Below are 20855 nucleotides of genomic sequence, written 5' to 3'. Positions count from 1 at the left end.
GCAACAACATACAGACCAGACCATGATGGCGGAGGGCGTTGCGAGCCTGATGGTCGGCAGCACGTAGCTGAACGCGTCGACGGAGAAGCCCTTCCACGTCTCGTCGAACTCCCTGGACCACATCACGTACCCGAGCAGCAGCAGGCAGGAGAACCAGAACGTGGCGGAGATGGAGGCGGACGCGCCGGCGAGGCCCAGGCCGAGCACGTTCACTAGCAGGTGGTTCAGCGCGACGTGGAGCGCGAAGGGCACCCCGGAGCAGATCACGAGCGGCAGGACGACGGACTGCGTCTGCAGATACCGCAGCAAGCACTGCATGAAGGAGAAGGCGAACAGGCCCGGGATCTGGTACCGGACGAACACCGCTGCGGCGACGGACACCTCGGGGTCCTGACGAAGGAACAGCAGCAGCGGCTCCGTGAACAGCCACAGGGCGGAGATGAGCACGGACACCACCGCGGACATGATCAGCGACGACTGCAGGTATAGGCCCAGCATGCGGTACAGCCGGGCGCCGTAGGCCTGCCCGCACAGCGTCTCCAGGGCGCCACTCATGCCGGTCTGAAACGTGGTTCAAATATTGCAAATAGCTGCATCGTCGATCATGCCTCGACGCAGCAGCAATAGCTATAGCTAGGTGTGTAATTATTGCGTGGTCGCACAAAATCTGGTAAAGAGCATGTGGTATGAGCAGTATACGTACCATGAAGGCGTAGCCGGTGACGGTGGCCCAGGAGTTGCCGAGCGTGGCGCCGGCGAGGTGGACGACGCCGAGGTGGCCGGAGAACATCACGGAGACGAGCGGGACGGCATAGTAGAACATGTTGGTGAGGACCATCGGCACCGCGAACTGCAGCTGCGCCCACGCTTCCTCCGTGTCGATCGCGCGCCGCAGCCATGCCGGCGCCGACCGCGCCGTCGCCTCGCCGCCCTTGCCGCCGACGGAGGCGCCGAGCAGCGGGGCTGAAGACATGCCGATGTCGGCAGGGCTAGATGATAGCGGGAGAAGGAGGAGGAGGCTATTTGGGTGTGGCGCCGCTGGAAACCGAACGGGGATTCAACGGCGTTCAGTGAAATGTGATGCGGAGATTATTCATAGCAGGTAGCAAAGCGAAGTTTTTCCTTGGCCACGTTTTCCTGAGGTGGCTGGGTCGCGCGGGTATGCGTGTGGCCATGGGCGGACGCAAGGCCCCTGTGCCCCGGGCACGTGCCCGGGCTTCGTCCACGCGGGGCTCAAGCGCAAGAGCATTCCAAGCAAGGAAACTGGGGCCGGTGGTTGGGCACAAATAACATGAACGCTGACTTTTCTAAATAGCCTTGTTTTTTTCCTTTGAGAAGTATACAGACCCGTAGCAAACAGGTGGCCCACAGCGATCAGTCTAGAAGGTACCCTGATTTTTGACCCGTGATATACCCAGTTTTTGGCCGCTCAAATCAAGAACACTCGATCGTTCGGAATGCTTTTGCGAGCTGAAATTTCAGCTGCATCCGAGCACACATTCGAGGCTCCCCCCTTTGTGCCCCCCCCCCCCCCTCCCCACTATCACACCGCTCTAAATCTTCGATGTTCCCACCCACTATGCCTCGAGGAAAAGCTTCCCCGCCGTTCGTCGCTCCTTTCCTCCCATTGGTGAGCTCACACCACTACAGGAATGGGAGGCTATGCCGAGGGCCAGGCTATACGCCGACGGCCAAAAGTCGGGGCCGTCGGCGTATGGCCCGGCCAGGCCAGCCTGCCCTTTCAACACTCGGCGAAACGTGGCCGTCGGCGTAGCGACCTCTACGCCGAGGGCAGCCCTCGGCATATCTTTGGCCCTAGGCGTAGACAGGGCTACGCCGACGGCCACCCTCGGCGTAGGCTATTTTTCAAATTTGTCTAATTTTGTAAAAATCATAACTAATTCATAGGATGTCAGAAAAATGCGTATGAGGTATCAAAATGTTCAGAAAAACATCCTCTATCCGTTTATGTCAAAATCATGCATATTTGAATCATGTAGAATAACATGTTAACATAGAAACAATTCAATCACTTTCTTATATGTTCTCAGGTTCCCGTTTTAGCCAGATGGCAATTTAAACGAAGTCAGAATATCTCGCGGAGCCGCATGGCATCATTTTATGTGTCCTAGTAACCACTCCAAAAGATGGAATTGGGATACGACAATTATTTTGGAAAATCCTTCACGAACAGGGCTATCAAGTCCGGATTTCTATGGCTTTTAGGGCAATGAGTAGGAAACGGCCCGTGACACCGCATAGTTTGTCGGAACGAGACCATATTTGGCACGTGCCTGGTCCCTGGGATGGGAAGCAAGGCCCCGGGAGCGAATTTCCAATCCGACCCATGGGCGATGGTTTTTTCATTTTCGGGGTGCCAAAACAGGTTTTTTTTGTGAAGGAACTACATGGGGCGTATTTTAGTATTGCGCGAGACCTCTGCGTAGTGGTAGGACACCGCCTTCGCACCCCATATCACATGCCATATGTGCGCGCTAGCTATCTGGGAATCCATGCGGCTTCCTGCGGTGTCCCGCCGAATCCGCTGGAAAGTGACCGGATTTGAACTAGGGCTACACTTTCCTTCGCTCAATAAATTCCGCAAAAATTGTTTTTAGGTCTATGACATATCAGTTTATATGCTAATTTTTGTCCGTTTAGCGCGATGGTAAATGGGTGCACCAGCGCGCCCGGTACGGCCATACCGCATCTCCGGTGGGGGCCCCTTTTGGCCAAATGACAATTTAAACAAAGTCAGAAAATCCCGCGGAGCCGCATGGCGTCATTTTATGTGTCCTAGTAACCACTCCAAAAGTCGGAATTAGGATATGACAATTATTTTGGAAAACCCTTCATAAACAGGGCTATCACGTCCGGAGTTCTATGGCTTTTAGGGCAAATGAGTAGGAAACGGCCCGTGACACCGCATAGTTTGTCGGAACGAGGCCATATTTGGCACGTGCGTGGTCCCTGGGATGGGAAGCAAGGCCCCGGGAGCGGATTTCCAATCCGACCCATGGGCGATGGTTTTTTCATTTTCGGGGTGCCAAAACGGGTTTTTTTTTGTGAAGAAACTACATAAGGCGCATTTTAGTATTGCGCGAGACCTCTGCGTAGTGGTAGGACACCGCCTTCGCACCACATATCACATGCCATATGTGCGCGCTAGCTATCTGAAAATCCATGCGGCTTCCTGCGGTGTCCCGTCGAATCCGCTGGAAAGTGACCGGATTTGAACTAGGGCTACACTTTCCGTCGCTCAATAAATTCCGCAAAAAATGTTTTTAGGTCTATGACATATCAGTTTATGTGCCAATTTTTGTCCGTTTAGCGCGATGGTAAACGGGTGCACCAGCGCGCCCGGTACGGACATACCGCATCTCCGTGGGGGGCCCGTTTTGGCCAAATGACAATTGAAACAAAGTCAGAAAATCCCGCGGAGCCGCGTGGCGTCATTTTATGTGTCCTAGTAACCACTCCAAAAGTCGGAATTAGGATACGGCAATTATTTTGGAAAACCCTTCACAAACAGGGCTATCACGTCCGGAGTTCTATGCGTTTTAGGGCAAATGAGTAGGAAACGGCCCGTGACACCGCATAGTTTGTCGGAACGAGGCCATATTTGGCATGTGCGTGGTCCCTGGGATGGGAGGCAAGGCCTCGGGAGCGGATTTCCAATCCGACCGATGGGCGATGGTTTTTTCATTTTCGGGGTGCCAAAACGGGTTTATTTTGTGAAGCAGCTACATGGGGCGTATTTTAGTATTGCGCGAGACCTCCGCGTAGTGGTAGGACACCGCCTTCGCACCACATATCACATGCCATATGTGTGCTCTAGCTATCTGGGAATCCATGCAGCTTCCTGCGGTGTCCCGCCGAATCCGCTGGAAACTGACCGGATTTGAACTAGGGGTACACTTTCCGTCACTCAATAAATTCCGCAAAAAATGTTTTTATGTCTATAACACATCACTTTATGTGCTAATTTTTGTCCGTTTAGCGTGTTGGCGAACGGTGCACCAGCCCGCCCGATACGGCCATTTCGCATCTCGCGAGGGGGCTGTTTTGGCCACATGGCAAATTGGGCGTCATATTTGGATTCCTCTAATTTTTAGGTTCAAATGATGATATGTATATTATATTTAGATTCCTCTCATTTTTCTGATCGATTTAGACATATTATTTGTGGAATTTTGATTTTCCTATTTAAAGATATTAATTATTCAATATTAAATAGAAAAAAAGACCAAAAAATAAAATCATTTTATTTTTATTTGAATTCAATATTATTATTACTTATATATATTCATTGTTGTCTACTTAAGTAATTGTTTGGGATTCAAAAATAAAGAAGTGTGCATCACGGTTCAAGGGTTAATAGGGTTGATATGCTATTATTATCAGCAAGAGGTGTCAATTCTATAATGGAAGCTCATCTGAATGGAACCAAGAAGTTAAGTGTGCTGAGGCTAGAGTAGTGTGAGGATGGGTGACCGACCGGGAAGTTTAACCATGATTGTAATTTGACATAAGATTAAGTGTAGTTAGAATTAAAAGTGTATTGGGTGAAAAATAAACAAGTAAAAAAAAGAAAAAAAGAAAAAATAAAGAAAAAATTGTGTAAAAGAAATTAAAATTTTAAATTTTTTAAATGTCTATGCCTAGGGTTTTGCCGTCGGCATATAGAAAAAAATTTTTTTTTTCGAAAATTTTTTTTTTTGAATTTTTTTTGAAACGGAAAATTTGAATTTTTTAAAAGTCTATGCCGAGGGTTTTGCCGTCGGCGTAGCGTGCTACGCCGAGGGCCGGGCTACGCCGACGGCGATAGTGCCTTTGCCGAGGGACTTACACGCCGAGGAGCTATGCCGAGGGCGGCCCTCGGCATAGCCTACGCCGAGGGCCAAAGCATGCTACGCCGAGGGTTCCCGGCCCTCGGCATATAGCTCCATTCCTGTAGTGCACGTGCCGGTTTCGTTTCGTTGGCCGCATCCACCATGAGGCCACCATGGATCCGTCTGCGAGGTCTAGCGAAGGCATCACCATCGCCGGTAAGGTTTGAATCAAGAGGGGGGGGGGGGGGCGATTTTCACGCGGCGGTTTGTATGCATAGATTTCTGCTTGTAGATGAACACGACAGCGGTACAATTTTTTGCGCGAGGGCTCCTCGGACGATTTCAACTTTAAAGAATTCCTCGCAACCGGGCTCTTAGCGTGCAATGCTCCATATAATATGTATTGTGAATGTGTAATGTAATGTACTTGTATTTCCGCATTAAACTATTGTGAAATCACTATTTACTTAATATAATGCTTGCCATTGGTTGAGAAAAAATTTAATTGCTTAGGAGCGCCCAGGCTTCGAGAAATTCTTGGGTCCGCCTCTGCGTGTGGCTGGGGGGAAACAGGAGAAATAGGAGAAGTCGCGGGAAATATGGCTGAGTAGCACTTTCTATTGTTGCTAGGGACCCATATAAGCGATCTGCGTTGAGAGCCGAGGCTCTTAAGGTGATAATCCGATTTTGTGGGTTTTTTCTCACCTAAGCACCTAACTAGGCGTCTACCGTTGTACATGTCCTTTAATAATTAGGATATTAGCAGAAGAACTTCCACTCTTCCATAACGGGGTCGAAATAAATAAGAAGTACTCAGCAAAATAAAGTAGGCCAAATAAAAAAAAGAGTGAATTCCACTTTTTACCCCGTAGTTTTGCAGTTGTGACACTAATTGCCCCGTTGAATAAGAAATCATCTAGATTATGCATTTTAAAATATTTGGATCCTCGATTTCTGGTGCGTATTCATTGGGCAAGCTATGAGGTGATTACCTACTTTCAAAAATATCAGTACGCGGACAAGGAATGGAACAATTGGATAAGAAAAGTCTGGACATAATCGTAGATGAGGGCCTCCGATATTTACACATTTTATCGCACCACATCGACGAAATACACCTATCCTATCTAACAAAAACAAACAAAATGCTAAATTGGGGTAAAACCATGTTTAAAGACTCCTAGATGGGATATTTTTGTAAAAGTTGCATTAAATGTGGTAATGTGTGTCACAAATGCGCAACTATAGGGTAAAAAGTGGAATTCACTCTAAAAAAAAATACCCATATAAAGGGCATAGCTAGCCATCTCATGCAAGAATTAGCCAAGAAATGCAAGCTGACTTAGATATAACTCTAAATAGATAATGTATTGGGTGGTTGTCTCTATAATACTCTAATATACGTAGAGTAGGGGCATCTCCGCGAGGTCGAAAAATGCGTCGTGTCCCTGCTTCAGCGGGGCGACGCAAAGTGACCGGGCCGTCCGCGGCGACGCAAACCTGGCCCAAATATGCGACAGGTTTGCGTCTGCGCGGACGCTGCGCGGTCGCGCCGAGCGTCCGCCGAAAGTTACGTAGGACCCGCGCGTCAGTGGCAGGGAGGCCGATAACATTCCTGCCAGTGGCCATTCCCCGCGCGAAAAATCAAAGTAGACCGACGCCAGCGATCTAGCCCAGGAGGCAGCAGCCCTTGCGTTCACGCAGACCTTGGAGAAGATGATGGTCGAGAATCAAGCCGCCATGGATAAAAGGGACGAGAAGAAGCGTCTGGACAAAAAGGCAGCAGCTGCTGTTGGGGGGATGACCCCCGGTATGCCAAAGGCATGCCAAACCGGATGGGTTGAGCCATCAAGATACCGGTTTAATGTTCGTACCGGAACTTAAAGATAAGAACTTAGCTAAGTGGAGCTAAGCCGGTATCCCCAAGAGGGGTATGCCGGAACCAGGTAAGAAGATACCGGGTTACCGGAAGAACGAGCAGGTCGGCAGGACTGGTCAAAGATTCTCTCCAGAGCTAGAAGACAAAGATGAGCTAAGCAAAGTAACTTTAGACGAAGGGCTGACGATAAAGAGAAGGATGACGGTCAAAGAAGCCGGAGGACGTCAGCATCTCTGATTAAAGAGGACTCCGGTGTCTTCTATGATTAAAGTAGCTTTGTAAAGTAGTTTGTCTAGTCAAAGATGCCATTAGGGTTTCTTGCCCTGTAAGCCACCTCTCCCCTATATAAGGAGAGGGGGCAGCCCTTCTTACAGACACGCGCATGAACACAGAAGAGCTTGTACTGAGAAACTTGTAGCCTGTTGAGATCAATAAAGATGATGATCTAGAGCGAGTTCTTCCTTATGTCTTTCTTCTTCAACCTCTAGCCTTGGCTAAGTTCTTGAGGAAACCATCCGGAAGTTCATCCCATCTAATCATAAACCCTCCCCCGAATCCTCTTGCGTCCATTCGGCCCCAACTTAAGCCATCCTATGGCATCTGTCCGTTCACCACGACGACAGTTGGCGCCCACCGTGGGGCATGAAGTGGCGCATGCTGGAATACATATTCGGGCGGGCATCCTCGAGTTCGCCGGCGAGCGGACAGTGTCTGCGCTCGTCCAGAGTTTCTACTCCATCGACTTCATCAACGACAATGCGGGCTGCTTCGCCAACGGCGGCATCTTCCCCAAGAACGGCCGCATCATCGAGTTCGGCAGCCACCGCGTCTACTTCGGCACCGTCCCCGTGCGCCAGCGCCTCTCGCCGGTGCTGGTGGCACCGGACCCGCCAAGGTGGCTTTGTGTAGGCCGCGCCGCCGGAAGCGTCGAGGTGATGATGGCTGGCGTAGCCGGCGCGGGCAAGGAGGCTGCGGACGAAGTCGTTGGTCGTGCGGCTGCGACCCGTGCGGCCAAGCCACCGCTGGAGCGCGACACTGGCGCGCCGGGAGCGTCTTCCGCACCACCGGCAACACCTCTTCAAGCGGCGATGAACGCGTTGGCAACGCCCATCGCGCAGAACATCGACCCGGCAACGGCTCAGGCGGAGCTGGAGGCGCAGCGCCAGAAGATACTCGAGAGCGGCAAGGACGTCGTCAGGGCACAGCGCGAGCTGAACCTAACCGTACGTGAGTATAACGCTGCCCATGGCTTTGCTTCTGTTAGCGCTCATGCTGCTAGGATACCGGAAAACCGGCTTAAGGCTCGCAATCTAGATCAGGATTTGCGTAAGGAAGTTCTTACCGGCAAGAGTACCTTTGCATCTGCTAGCATTGTAGAGAAACCTAAGTACAGTAGCCCGGATAAAACCATAAAAGCTGCTAAGGCTGCTGTAGATCTGTGTGACTCGCTTACCGGAGAGGCTCTGGCGAAGCAACAAGAGCGTGTCAGAGAGCTGCTAGATACTGTAGAGCAGCAGAGCGCTGAGCAGCTGGCTAAGCTGAAAAAGGCTATAGCCTCGAAATCCGCGCGTTCAACAAAGAATGGCGGAAGCAAGTCCCATGGGCAGGCCTCGTCCCCCCATCCGGACAGGAGAAGAGAAAAAGAAGTGAACGCACGACAGATGACTGTGTACGATCCGGTCCTTGCCGGTAAACAACAAGCCGGGCAACACGATGCCGGTAGAAAAAGCCAAGGGGCAGAGCGAGGCTACGCCAAGGAAGGCTATGCCGGAAACAATCATGCCGGTAGACATGAAACCGGGCAAAACTATCCGGCTGCAAGGGCAGCGTATGATGAGGAAGAGATGCCTCCACCAAGGTACCGGCAGGCAAGGGCCGCGGCACCAGAGCGTTACGATGAGGCTGATTCAACAAGACTCACCGCTTACCGCAAACCTTTGGGAGAGCGGTTGGGAGAAAGAAACTTGCCGGAACGGGATGCGAGGCACCGTCTGGACAGAGTATACCTGTCTGAAATGATTGAAGCAGAGGGTCCGCCGGGTCCAAAATGCTTTGGCCCAAGAATCATGAAAGAACCACCACCAGTTCGCAACTTTCAGTTGCCTCGTGACACCAAAACATACGATGGCACCACTAAGCCGGAAGACTGGCTCGCGGATTACGTGACCGCGGTATACGTTGCTGGTGGCGGAGGAGTCATAGCTGGAGGAGGAAACCGATTTTGGGCCGTGAGAATTGTGCCGACGTTCCTAGTAGGACCGACAAGAATCTGGCTGAACAACTTGCCGGAAGGAAGCATAAACGGCTGGTTGGATTTTGAGGAAGCTTTTGTGAGTAACTTCAGCAGCACTTACAGGAGGCCAAACAGGCCTCAGCAGCTCGCTTTGTGCGTGCAGCGCCCGCAAGAAACAGATCGGGATTACCTGACCCGGTGGAACTCCACCAGAAATTCTTGTGAAGGAGTGATAGAGGCGCAGGCCATCGCTTGGTTTAGCCAAGGATGCCGGCGAGGTTCACCTTTGTGGCAAAGGCTACAAAGGAACATGCCAACAACGTTGGCAGAGATGATGCGTGTGGCGGAAAACTATGCGTTGGGAGACCCAATGCAACCGGCGATACAAGCTGAGCCGGAACAATCAAACCCGCCTCAACAGCAGTACCGGGACAACCGGAACAACAAAAGGAGGGAAGATTTCCCAGATCGAAGGTATGGTTCGCAGCAAGTTGCTGCTGTGCAGGAAAACTCTGATGCTAGCGGCAGCCAGAGGCAAAGAACCGGGTCGCAGCCATGGGCTGGTCCTAAGAAGCAGTGGGTCGAAAAGAAACCCTGGGGCCAGAAAAAGAACTGGCAAGAACCCGCAAAATACACCATGGAAGCGGCCATGGATCAACCTTGCCGGTGGCACACGCCGAATCCGGCTCACCTGTCGAACCACTTGACAAAAGATTGTACCTGGACCAAGTACTTGATGCAAAAGGGAGCGGTAAAAGACGCCCAAGGGCAAGGAGGCAATGCAATGATGCCACCACCGGACATGCCGCGTCAGCAGCAGCTACCACCACCACCACCGCTTACCGGGGCAAACGCCTTACCGGTACACCCTCAGCAAAACCGGCAGCAGTATCAGCAAGTCAATCAGGTGGGAGAAGGCTACGGCCAACCACCTCCACCGACACCCTTGGGCCGGAACGTTTATAAGGACCCTGATGTGTGCTGTGTCGTGTTCGTAACCGAGCCGACAGACAAGCAAAGCCTGCGCCGTCGTTCCATGGATGTGAACGCAGTGATGCCGGCAGTGCCGAAATACATGCCATGGTCAGAGCAGGAACTCTCATGGTCATACCGGGATCATCCTAAAATCATGCCGAACCCGGGTGGCTACGCTCTCGTGGTGGACCCAATCTTGAAGGGGCCCACGAATCGCGTCAAGTTCAGCAAGGTGCTGATAGACAATGGGAGCAGCATAAACATAATGTACAAGCACACCATGCATACCCTGGGCATAACAGAAAACATGCTTCAGCCAACGCACACGACGTTCCATGGAATCGTTCCGGGTTTGTCCTGCGCACCGGTTGGAAAAGTTCGGGTGGATGTGTCGTTTGGAGGACGTGACAATTGCCGGGTTGAAAACCTTGAGTTTGAGGTGGTGGACTTAGATAGTCCGTACCATGCTTTGCTGGGGAGACCGGCACTGGCGGCCTTCATGGCCTCGACCCACACGGCGTATCTCAAGATGAAGATGCCGGCACCTCGTGGACCCTTGACTGTGGTGGGAAACTACAAGGTCTCACTGGAAACAGCGTCTGCTGGGTCAAACCTAGCGGAATCGCTGGTGATCGCAGAGGAAAAAAGAAGGATGCAAACCGCAGTTGCGCTGGCTCAGTCCTCACAGTTGAGCTTAGCTGCGATGAGTGCAAGTCTGAGCGCTCCGGCATTCAAACCGACAAAGGAAACAAAGGACATCGTGCTGGACCCGGCTTTCCCTGAGCGTACCGTTCGTATCGGTGCCGGTCTCAGTGAGGCATAGGAAAGCGCGCTCGTCAGCTTCCTCCGTGAGAATCGGAATATCTTTGCCTGGTCTACTGATGACTTGGTAGGTGTTCCGAGGGAGCTGGCTGAGCACTCTCTAAATGTTCGGAAGGATGCCAAGCCGGTGCGACAACCATTGCGCCGGTTCGCTGAAGATAGGAGGAAGATCATTGGAGAAGAGGTGACGAAGATGCTGGTTGCCGGTTTCATTGTGGAAGTCACGCATACTGAGTGGCTAGCCAATCCGGTGATGGTTGAAAAGAAGAAGGACGAGAACCTGGAGGCAAAGGCTCCGAAGGTGTGGCGCATGTGCATCGACTACACCAACCTCAACAAGGCTTGCCCAAGAGACCCTTTTCCTTTACCGCGGATCGATCAAGTGATTGATTCCACTGCTGGTTGTGAGTTGTTGTCTTTCCTGGATGCGTACTCCGGTTTCCACCAAATCCCCTTGAAAAAGGAAGATCAAATAAAAACTGCGTTCATTACCCCGCACGGGGCTTACTGCTATATCACTATGCCTTTTGGTTTGCGCAACGCTGGTGCAACGTACCAGCGCTGTATGCAAAAATGCTTGTTTGATCAAATCGGAAAGAATGTGCAGGTGTATGTGGATGACATCGTGATAAAAACTAAGGTAAAAGATACCCTAATCGATGATATCCGGCAAACATTCGATAACCTAAGAAGGTTCCGGATGAAACTCAATCCGGCAAAATGTACTTTCGGTGTCCCTGCCGGCAAGCTGCTGGGTTTCCTCGTCTCAAGCCGAGGCATTGAGGTCAATCCGGTAAAGATCCGGGCAATTGAGAGAATGACGGTACCGCAGGATCTGAAGGACATACAAAAGTTCACCGGAAGCTTAGCATCGCTAAGCCGGTTCATAAGCAGGTTAGGAGAAAAGGCCTTGCCGCTATATGCTCTAATGAGAAAATCCGATAAATTCGTCTGGACCCCTCAGGCGGATGCAGCGTTCAAGGAGCTGAAAACGATGTTAGCTACCGCGCCAATATTGGCTTCGCCGTTGGAAAGAGAACCGATGTTGTTATACATAGCAGCAACCAACCGGGTCGTGAGTGTTGTTGTGGTAGTAGAAAGAGAAGAGGAAGGAAAAACCGTCCAGAGGCCGGTATACTACCTGAGCGAGGTGCTCTCCCTCTCAAAGCAAAACTACCCGCACTTCCAGAAAATGACCTATGGCGTGTTTATGGCCGCCACAAAGCTCAAGCACTACTTCGAGGAACATCCTATGAAGGTGGTGAGTGAAGCACCCATCTCCGATATCATGTGCAACAAGGACGCTAGCGGCAGGATCGCGAAATGGGCAATACAGATATCACCGTATGTTCCGGTGTACGAAAGAAGAGACGCCATCAAATCGCAAGCTTTAGCTGATTTTTTGGTAGATTGGGCGGAAATGCAATACAAGCCCCCGGATCAAAGACTGGAATACTGGAAGATGCACTTTGATGGATCCAAGCTCAAGGAGGGTCTAGGTGCCGGTGTGGTGCTAACCTCACCAAAGGGAGATCATCTCCGGTATGTTTTACAAGTGCATTTCAGGGCATCAAACAATGTCGCTGAATATGAGGCCTTGATCCATGGGCTTAAAGTCGCAAAAGAAATCGGTGCACACCGGATCATTTGCTATGGAGATTCAGACCTTGTGGTGCAGCAGTGTTCTGGGGACTGGGACGCGAAAGATGCCAACATGGCCTCGTACCGGTTTCACGTGCAAAAGATTGCCGGCTTCTTCGAAGGCTGTGAATTTCACCATGTACCGCGTGCAGAAAATGAAGCTGCGGATGCTTTGTCTAAGCTAGGCTCATCCCGACAAGAAATTCCTCCCGGAATAGCCTTGGCACACCTGAGAGTACCATCAATCAAGCCAAGTCCAGAGTCGGAATCAATTTTCGTACCGGAGTCACACATTGTACCAATGGATATCGACGAAGGAAACCCGGGGACTGTTCCGGTAAGCTCGGGGACTGTTCCGGTGAGATCGAACGCTGCCGCGCCGGTACCGGAAGAAACAATGCTGGTAGATAGCATGGACATAGACGTACCGGTATTCCTAGTTCGGGAGACTCCGTCCTGGGTTAAACCTATTAAGGAATTCCTGGTCAACGGCACCTTGCCGGTTGATGAAGATGAATCAAGGAGGATCCAAAGGAGGTCCAAGGCTTACACCATCATCAATGGCGAGATGTACAAGAGAAGTGTTACCGGTGTCCTCCAAAGATGTGTGGAACCGGAAGAAGGAAAGGAGATGCTCGAGGAGATTCACCGAGGAGAGTGCGGACATCACGCTTCCTCAAGGGCGCTGGTAGCAAAGGTGTTCCGGCATGGATTCTATTGGCCAACAGCTTTGGAAAATGTGGAGGATATGGTAAGAAAATGCAATGGGTGCCAGAGGTACGCCAAGCAAAATCATACCCCAGCCTCCGGCTTGAAAACAATACCATTGACTTGGCCGTTTGCAGTTTGGTGCCTAGACATGGTTGGCCCATTCAAAACAGCAAGGGGAAACATGACCCATATCTTGGTTATGGTGGACAAATTCACCAAGTGGCTAGAAGTCAAACCCATCGCAAAGTGCGATGGGCGCACATCGGTTAAATTCTTGAAAGATGTAATTTTGCGGTACGGATACCCACATAGCATCATCACTGACAATGGCACAAATTTTGCTCAAGGTGAGTTCAAAAGGTTTTGTGAGGACAAGAATATCCGGTTGGATTTGTGCTCAGTCGCACACCCACAAGGCAATGGCCAAGTGGAAAGAACAAACGCTCTGGTGCTTTCCGGTATCAAACCCAGACTCATCGATGCGGTGGAAAAATCGCCGGGGTGTTGGCTCGATGAGCTGCCATCAGTGCTGTGGAGCATAAGAACTACTCCAAACCGGTCTACCGGGTACACTCCATTCTTCATGGTTTATGGAGCAGAAGCGGTGATACCAACCGACATTCTCCATGATTCACCAAGGGTGCAACTCTATAACGAAGAAGAGGTAAAGGAAGCTCGAGAGAATGATGTGGACTTGCTAGAAGAAGCAAGAGAGCTGGCCTTAGCAAGAATAGCCATCTACCAGCAGAACCTCAGATGCTATCACAGCCGGAAGGTTAACCCGAGAGTGTTCCGGGAAGGGGACCTGGTGCTACGCCTGGTGCAGCGCACTGAAGGCAGGCACAAGCTTTCCCCGCCGTGGGAGGGGTCTTTCATTGTGAGCAAGGCTCTCCACAATGATGCCTACTACCTAATTGATGCACAGGAATGGAAGAAAGGAAAGGCGGACAGGTCCGGAGAGGAGACCAAGCGTCCATGGAATGTAGCTTTGTTGCGTCCTTTCTACTCTTGAAGTTGTGGAGTAAGAAGTTCCTTTTTGTACCTTATATGCTATGAATAAAAGATGTCGGAACCTCGAATGAATCTCGGGGACTACCCCACTAAAGTTGCATGTAACTTGTCTATTTTTTCAGTTTACCGGTTGCCTGATACGTCTCCAACGTATCTATAATTTCCGATGTTCCATGCTTGTTTTATGACAATACCAACATGTTTTGTTCACACTTTATATCATTTTTATGCGTTTTCCGGAACTAACCTATTGACGAGATGCCGAGAGGCCAGTTGCTGTTTTCTGCTGTTTTTGGTTTCAGAAATCCTAGTAACGAAATATTCTCGGAATCGGACGAAATCAACGCCCAGGTTCCTATTTTTCCCGGAACCATCCAGAACACACGAGAAGGGCCAGAGAAGGGGGAGAGGGCCACCAGACCACACCCCGGCGCGGCCAGGGGGGGGGGGCGCGCCCCCCTATGGTCTGGGCAGCCCAGGCCCCCTCCGACTCCGACTCTTCGCCTATTTAAGTCGTCGTGACCTAAAACCTCGACACCAATTGACGAAACTCCAGAAAGACTCCAGGGGCGCCGCCGCCATCGCGAAACTCCAATTCGGGGGACAGAACTCTCTGTTCCGGCACCCTGCCGGACGGGGAATTGCCCCCGGAGCCATCTCCACCGCCGTCTTCACCGCCATCTTCACCGCCATCGCTGCCTCCATGATGAGGAGGGAGTAATCCACCCCCGAGGCTGAGGGCTTCGCTGTAGCTATGTGGTTCATCTCTCTCCCATGTACCTCAATACAATAATCTCATGAGCTGCTTTACATGATTGAGATTCATATGAGTTTTGTATCACAATTCATCTATGTGCTACTCTAGTGATGTTATTAAAGTAGTTCTATTCCTCCTGCACGTGTGTAAAGGTGACTAGTGTGTGCACCGTGTGGTTCTTGTCGTAGGCTATGATCATGATCTCTTGTAGATTGTGGAGTTAATTATTACTATGATGGTATTGATGTGATCTATTCCTCCTACATATGCATGAAGGCGATAGTGTGCATGCTATGTTAGTACTTGGTTTAGTCTTTTGATCTATCTTGCACTATAAGGTTACTAAATATGAACAAATTGTGGAGCTTGTTAACTCCGGCATTGAGGGTTCGTGTAATCCTACGCAATGCGTTCATCATCCAACAAAAGTGTAGAGTATGCATTTATCTATTCTGTTATGTGATCAATGTTGAGAGTGTCCACTAGTGAAAGTGTAATCCCTAGGCCTTGTTCCTAAATACTGCTGAGTTACTACTGCTTGTTTACTGTTTTACTGCGTTACTACTGCTGCAATACTACCACCATCAACTACACGCCAGCAAGCTATTTTCTGGCACCGTTGCTACTGCTCATATATATTCATACCACCTGTATTTCACTATCTCTTCGCCGAACTAGTGCACCTATTAGGTGTGTTGGGGACACAAGAGACTTCTTGCTTTGTGGTTGCAGGGTTGCATGAGAGGGATATCTTTGACCTCTTCCTCCCTGAGTTCGATAAACCTTGGGTGATCCACTTAAGGGAAAACTTGCTGCTGTTCTACAAACCTCTGCTCTTGGAGGCCCAACACTGTCTACAGGAAAGGAGGGGGAACGTAGACATCAAGCACTTTTCTGGCGCCGTTGCCGGGGAGGAAAGGTAAAAGGTACTCACACTCCGGACCTCGGCTACCAAGCTATTTTCCGCCGCTGTAAGTACTCGAAGCTATTTCCTTTAGATCCTGCAATTGCATCTTTTTGTTTCTTGTTTACACTAGTTAGGCATAATGGAAAACAACAAAAAAATTGGTGAGCTTTTTAATCTTTTTCCTGATTTAGAATTGTTTGATGCGAAAATTAAAAAACCTATGGAACCTTATTTGCATGCTAGTAGCGATGTTATTAGTATGAATGCAATTACTGCTAATGCTATGAAGAAGTCTAAGCTTGGGGAAGCTAGTTTTTGTGATCTTTTTAGCTTCCCATCTTTAGGGGAGAAAATTTGTTCTGATAATGCTTTATCTCCCATATGTGATAACTCTAATAATGCTTCTGATATTTTAAATCCACCTGCTGAAAGTATTCCGTATAAAATACCCATGAAAATTATTGAACGTGTTATGGACAACCACTATAAAGGGGATGGAACTGTCCATCCTAGAGATCATTTACTGTTTTTGCACGAATTATGTGGGTTATTCAAGTGTGCAGGTATCTCTATGGATGAAGTGAAGAAGAAGCTATTCTCCGTTTCGCTGTCTGGTAAAGCAGCGCATTGGTATAAATTGTTGGAGAATAGGCATTCTCTTGGTTGGGAGGAAATTGCATCTCTCTTTTATTCTAAATTTTATCCTCCGCATGAAGTGCATATTGATAGGAATTATATTTATAACTTTTATCCTCGTGATGGAGAGAGTATTTCTCAAGCGTGGGGGAGATTGAAATCACTAATGCTCAAATGTCCCATTCATGAGCTCCCCCGTAATGTTATTGTTAATAATTTTTATGCGAGGCTTTCAGGACAACACAAGGATTATCTGGACGCGTGTTCGGAAGGATCTTTCACAAGCAAAGAGGTTGAAGCTAGGTGGGATCTTCTTGATCGGATTGAGGACAACGCCGAAGGATGGGAGAACGACAAAGGTAAAGAGTCAGGTATAAATTATGATTATGAATGCATTGAAGCTTTTATGGATACCGATAAATTTCGAAATATGAGTGCTACTTATGGTCTTGACTCTCAAGTTGCTGCAAATCTTTATAAAGCCTTTGCTTCTCATTTCGAATTGCCTAAAAATAATTTTGATAAGTATCATGAACCTTTTAAAGAGGCTTGCATGAAGAATGAAATTGTTGTTAATTATTGCAATAAGCATGCTCAAACTCATAAGAATGCTATTTCCTATAAGCATGTTAATTTTTGTGGAATACATAGACCTTGTGGAATTAATCAAATCAAAGATGAATATTGCATCCATCATGGTAATGAAAAAACTAGAAAGTGGTTTAGGGCTCTAGATGATCTTGGTAAAAAAGTTTGTGCCCTCTATCCTTTTATTTGTGAAGTTTGCCATGAAGTGGGTCATTTTAATTTTCAATGCTCCTCCAATGATAATTTGAACCCAATGAGTGCTGCAAATTTGTATTGTGATGATGAAATTACTCCTAATCAGCATGATGAACTTACTTTATTTTTGGGGTGTGAAGAACTGTCGAGAAAAATCTCTTTGTTACATATGAGTGATCTTGATATTGATGATGTCCTGCATGGGTGTTTTTCTTATTGCATTGATAATAGCCATACAAATACTTACATACAAAATCTTTTAGAAGATGACACCTTGCCAAAATATGATAGGACCGCTGTGTGTTTTCAACTAATTAAAGAAAAGGAGGGATCCTCCCAAGTTTCTTCTATTGTTTCTGAAAGTAAATCAGGTTATGAGGACAAGCCACCCTTCAAGCCTCTTCTTCCTGAAGAAGGGAACGAGGAGAAGGAAGAGAAAAAGAAGAAGAAGGGAAAGAAGAAGAAGAAGAAGAAGAAGAAGGGGAATAAAAAGAAAGAGGTAACATCATATCCCCGCGTATATGAGATAACAATAGGTAACCGTAAGTATGTTGCTCCTAATGATTATTGTGATAATGAATCTGAATATGATGATCTTCCTATGCCCTTTACATACATTAGCAATCATGGTTTGAATGAGCACACTACTTTTGATATCGCAAATCTCTGGGAAACTAATTCTGAAAATGATGATGATAATAATTGCCATAGTGTCAGTACTATCCATGCTTCCTCCCATAATGATATAGAAAGCTCTAAGCTTGGGGAAGAGGTGTTTGCAAATCCTTTAGCTACTGGTCATTATGTTCTTGATACATCTCCTTCTAATAACAATAATGGTGTGGACACAGATAAACCGATTGAGAAGGATAACTATTCTATTTCTTATGATGACACTATGCCTCCGATCTCTAATGATTATTATAAAGAATGCTATGATATAGGTTCTAACTATCCTTATGAAACTTGTCATAGTCATGATTGGATTACCAAAAACAATCCCCTTAATAGGCAACTTGTTTACCATGTTCAAATTCTTGATAATAATCTTGCTCCAATTACTATTAATGAGAATAACTCTTCTTATGCCAAATTTAATGATACTTCTATGCATATGAACCATGATAAGAATGTTTTAAGTGATGGGTATATTGTGGATTTCATCAATGATGCTACTGAAAGTTATTATGAGAGAGGGAAATATGGTTATATGCATCTTAATAATATTAAGTTTCCCCTCTTTATGTTGAGAATCTTGAAGTTACTCGTGTTTTATCCTCTTATGCTTGTCACTTTGTTCTTCATGAATTCATTTGTGTACAAGATTCCTCTTCATAGGAAGCATGTTAGACTTAAATTTGTTTTGAATTTGCCTCTTGAAGCTCTCTCTTGCTTCAAATACTATTTCCCGCGAATGGATTATTAAAACTGCTGAGCCCATCTTAATGGCTATAAAGAAAGAACTTCTTGGGAGATAACCCATGTGTTATTTTGCTACAGTAATTTGTTTCTATTTTGTGTCTTGGAAGTTGTTTACTACTGTAGCAACCTCTCCTTATCTTAGTTTTGTGTTTGGTTGTGCCAAGTGAAGCCTCTAATCGAAGGTTGATACTAGATTTGGATTTCTGCGCAGAAACAGATTTCTATCTGTCACGAATCTGGGATTTTCTCTCTGTAGAAAAATCAGAAAAATATGCGAATTTACGTGCGTGTTCCTCAGATATGTACGCAACTTTCATTAGTTTTGAGTTTTCTGATTTGACCAACGGAAGTATTTATTAGAAATTCGTCTTTATGGACTGTTCTGTTTTGACAGATTCTGCCTTTTATTTCGCATTGCCTCTTTTGCTATATGGGATGGATTTCTTTGTTCCATTAAACTCCAGTAGCTTTGGGCAATGTCCAGAAGTGTTAAGAATGATTGTGTCACCTCTGAACATGTGAGTTTTTGATTATGTACTAACCCCTCTAATGAAGTTTATGAGAAGTTTGGTGTGAAGGAAGTTTTCAAGGGTCAAGAGAGGAGGATGATATACTACGATCAAGAAGAGTGAAAAGTCTAAGCTTGGGGATGCCCCGGTGGTTCATCCCTGCATATTTCAAGAAGACTCAAGCGTCTAAGCTTGGGGATGCCCAAGGCATCCCCTTCTTCATCGACAAATTATCAGGTTCCTTCTCTTGAAACTATATTTTTATTCGGTCACATCTTATGTGCTTTACTTGGAGCGTCTGTATGTTTCTTGTTTTTGTTTTTGTTTGAATAAATGCTTGTGTGGGAGAGAGACACGCTCCGCTGGTTCGTATGAACACATGTGTTCTTAGCTTTTAATATTCATGGCGAAGTTTCCTCTTCGTTAAATTGTTATATGGTTGGAATTGGAAAATGCTACATGTAGTAATTGCTATAATGTCTTGGGTAATGTGATACTTGGCAATTGTTGTGCTCATGTTTAAGCTCTTGCATCATATACCTTACACTTATTAGTGAAGAAATACATAGAGCTTGTTAAAATTTGGTTTGCATGAGTGGTTTCTCTAGAGTCTAGATATTTTCTAGTAAGATGTTTGAACAACAAGGAAGACGATGTATAGTTTTATAATGCTTGTAATATGTCTTTTATGTGAGTTTTGCTGTACTAGTTCGTGCTTGTGTTTGCTTCAAACAACCTTGCTAGCCTAAACCTTGTATCGAGAGGGAATACTTCTCATGCATCCAAAATCCTTGAGCCAACCACTATGCCATTTGTGTCCACCATACCTACCTACTATGTGGTATTTCCTGCCATTCCAAAGTAAATTGCTTGAGTGCTACCTTTAAACAATTCAAAATTTATCACCTCTGATTTGTGTCAATGTTTTATAGCTCATGAGGAAGTATGTGGTGTTTAGCTTTCAACCTTGTCATTTACTTTTGACGGACTCTCATATGGACTAGTGGCACATCCGCTTATCCAATAATTTTGCAAAAAGAGCTGGCAATGGGATTCCCAGTCCCAAATTAATTAACAAAAATAGACACTCCTCCATGGTATGTGATTGTTGGACGGCACCCGAAGGATTCGGTTAGCCATGGCTTGTGTAAGCAAAGGTTGGGAGGAGTGTCATCATAATAAAACTAAAATAAAAAGGCACTCCTTCATGGTATGAGATTGTTGGCAGGCACCCGAGGATTCGGTTAGCCATGGTTTGTGAAAGAAAGGTTGGAAGGAGTGCCACCCAAAAATAAAAATAATTCATGGGAGCCGCTCTTGGAAGTCCGGTTGGCGAGGTAGTTAGTGTACCCATTACCATTCGTTGACAACAACAAACACCTCTCAAAACTTTACTTTTTATGCTCTCTATATGTTTTCAAAACCAAAGCTCTAGCACAAATATAGCAATCGATGCTTTCCTCTTTGAAGGACCATTCTTTTACTTTTATTGTTGAGTCAGCTCACCTATTTCTCTCCACCTCAAGAAGCAAACATTTGTGTGAACTGTGCATTGATTCTTACATACTTGCTTATTGCATTTGTTATATTGCTCTGCATTGACAACTATCTATGAGATATACATGTTACAAGTTGAAAGCAACCGCTCAAACTTAATCTTCCATTGTGTTGCTTCAATACCTTTACTAAGAATTTATTGCTTTATGAGTAACTCTTATGCAAGACTTGTTGATGCTT

General features: G+C 47.2%; 1 protein-coding gene across 5 annotated transcripts in view; it reads right to left on the bottom strand.

Annotated features, from left to right (window-relative positions):
* Positions 1-20855, bottom strand: part of LOC127303029 (protein DETOXIFICATION 19) — a 112454-nt gene that overhangs the window by 1432 nt on the left and 90167 nt on the right. For 2 of the 5 annotated variants that reach the window (XM_051333777.2, XM_051333776.2), the window contains one exon: positions 17-561. In XM_051333777.2, the coding sequence (XP_051189737.1) occupies positions 17-561 (545 nt within the window). Of the gene's footprint in view, positions 1-16; positions 628-703; positions 1136-20855 lie in introns of those variants that run through there. The other 3 variants (XM_051333775.2, XM_051333779.2, XM_051333780.2) reach the window with 3 other exon arrangements.

Source organism: Lolium perenne, chromosome 5 (assembly GCF_019359855.2).
Source record: "Lolium perenne isolate Kyuss_39 chromosome 5, Kyuss_2.0, whole genome shotgun sequence".
Lineage (NCBI taxonomy): Eukaryota > Viridiplantae > Streptophyta > Magnoliopsida > Poales > Poaceae > Lolium > Lolium perenne.
Note: the sequence above shows the minus strand (reverse complement) of the source record. Positions and strands in the feature narration are given on the sequence as shown.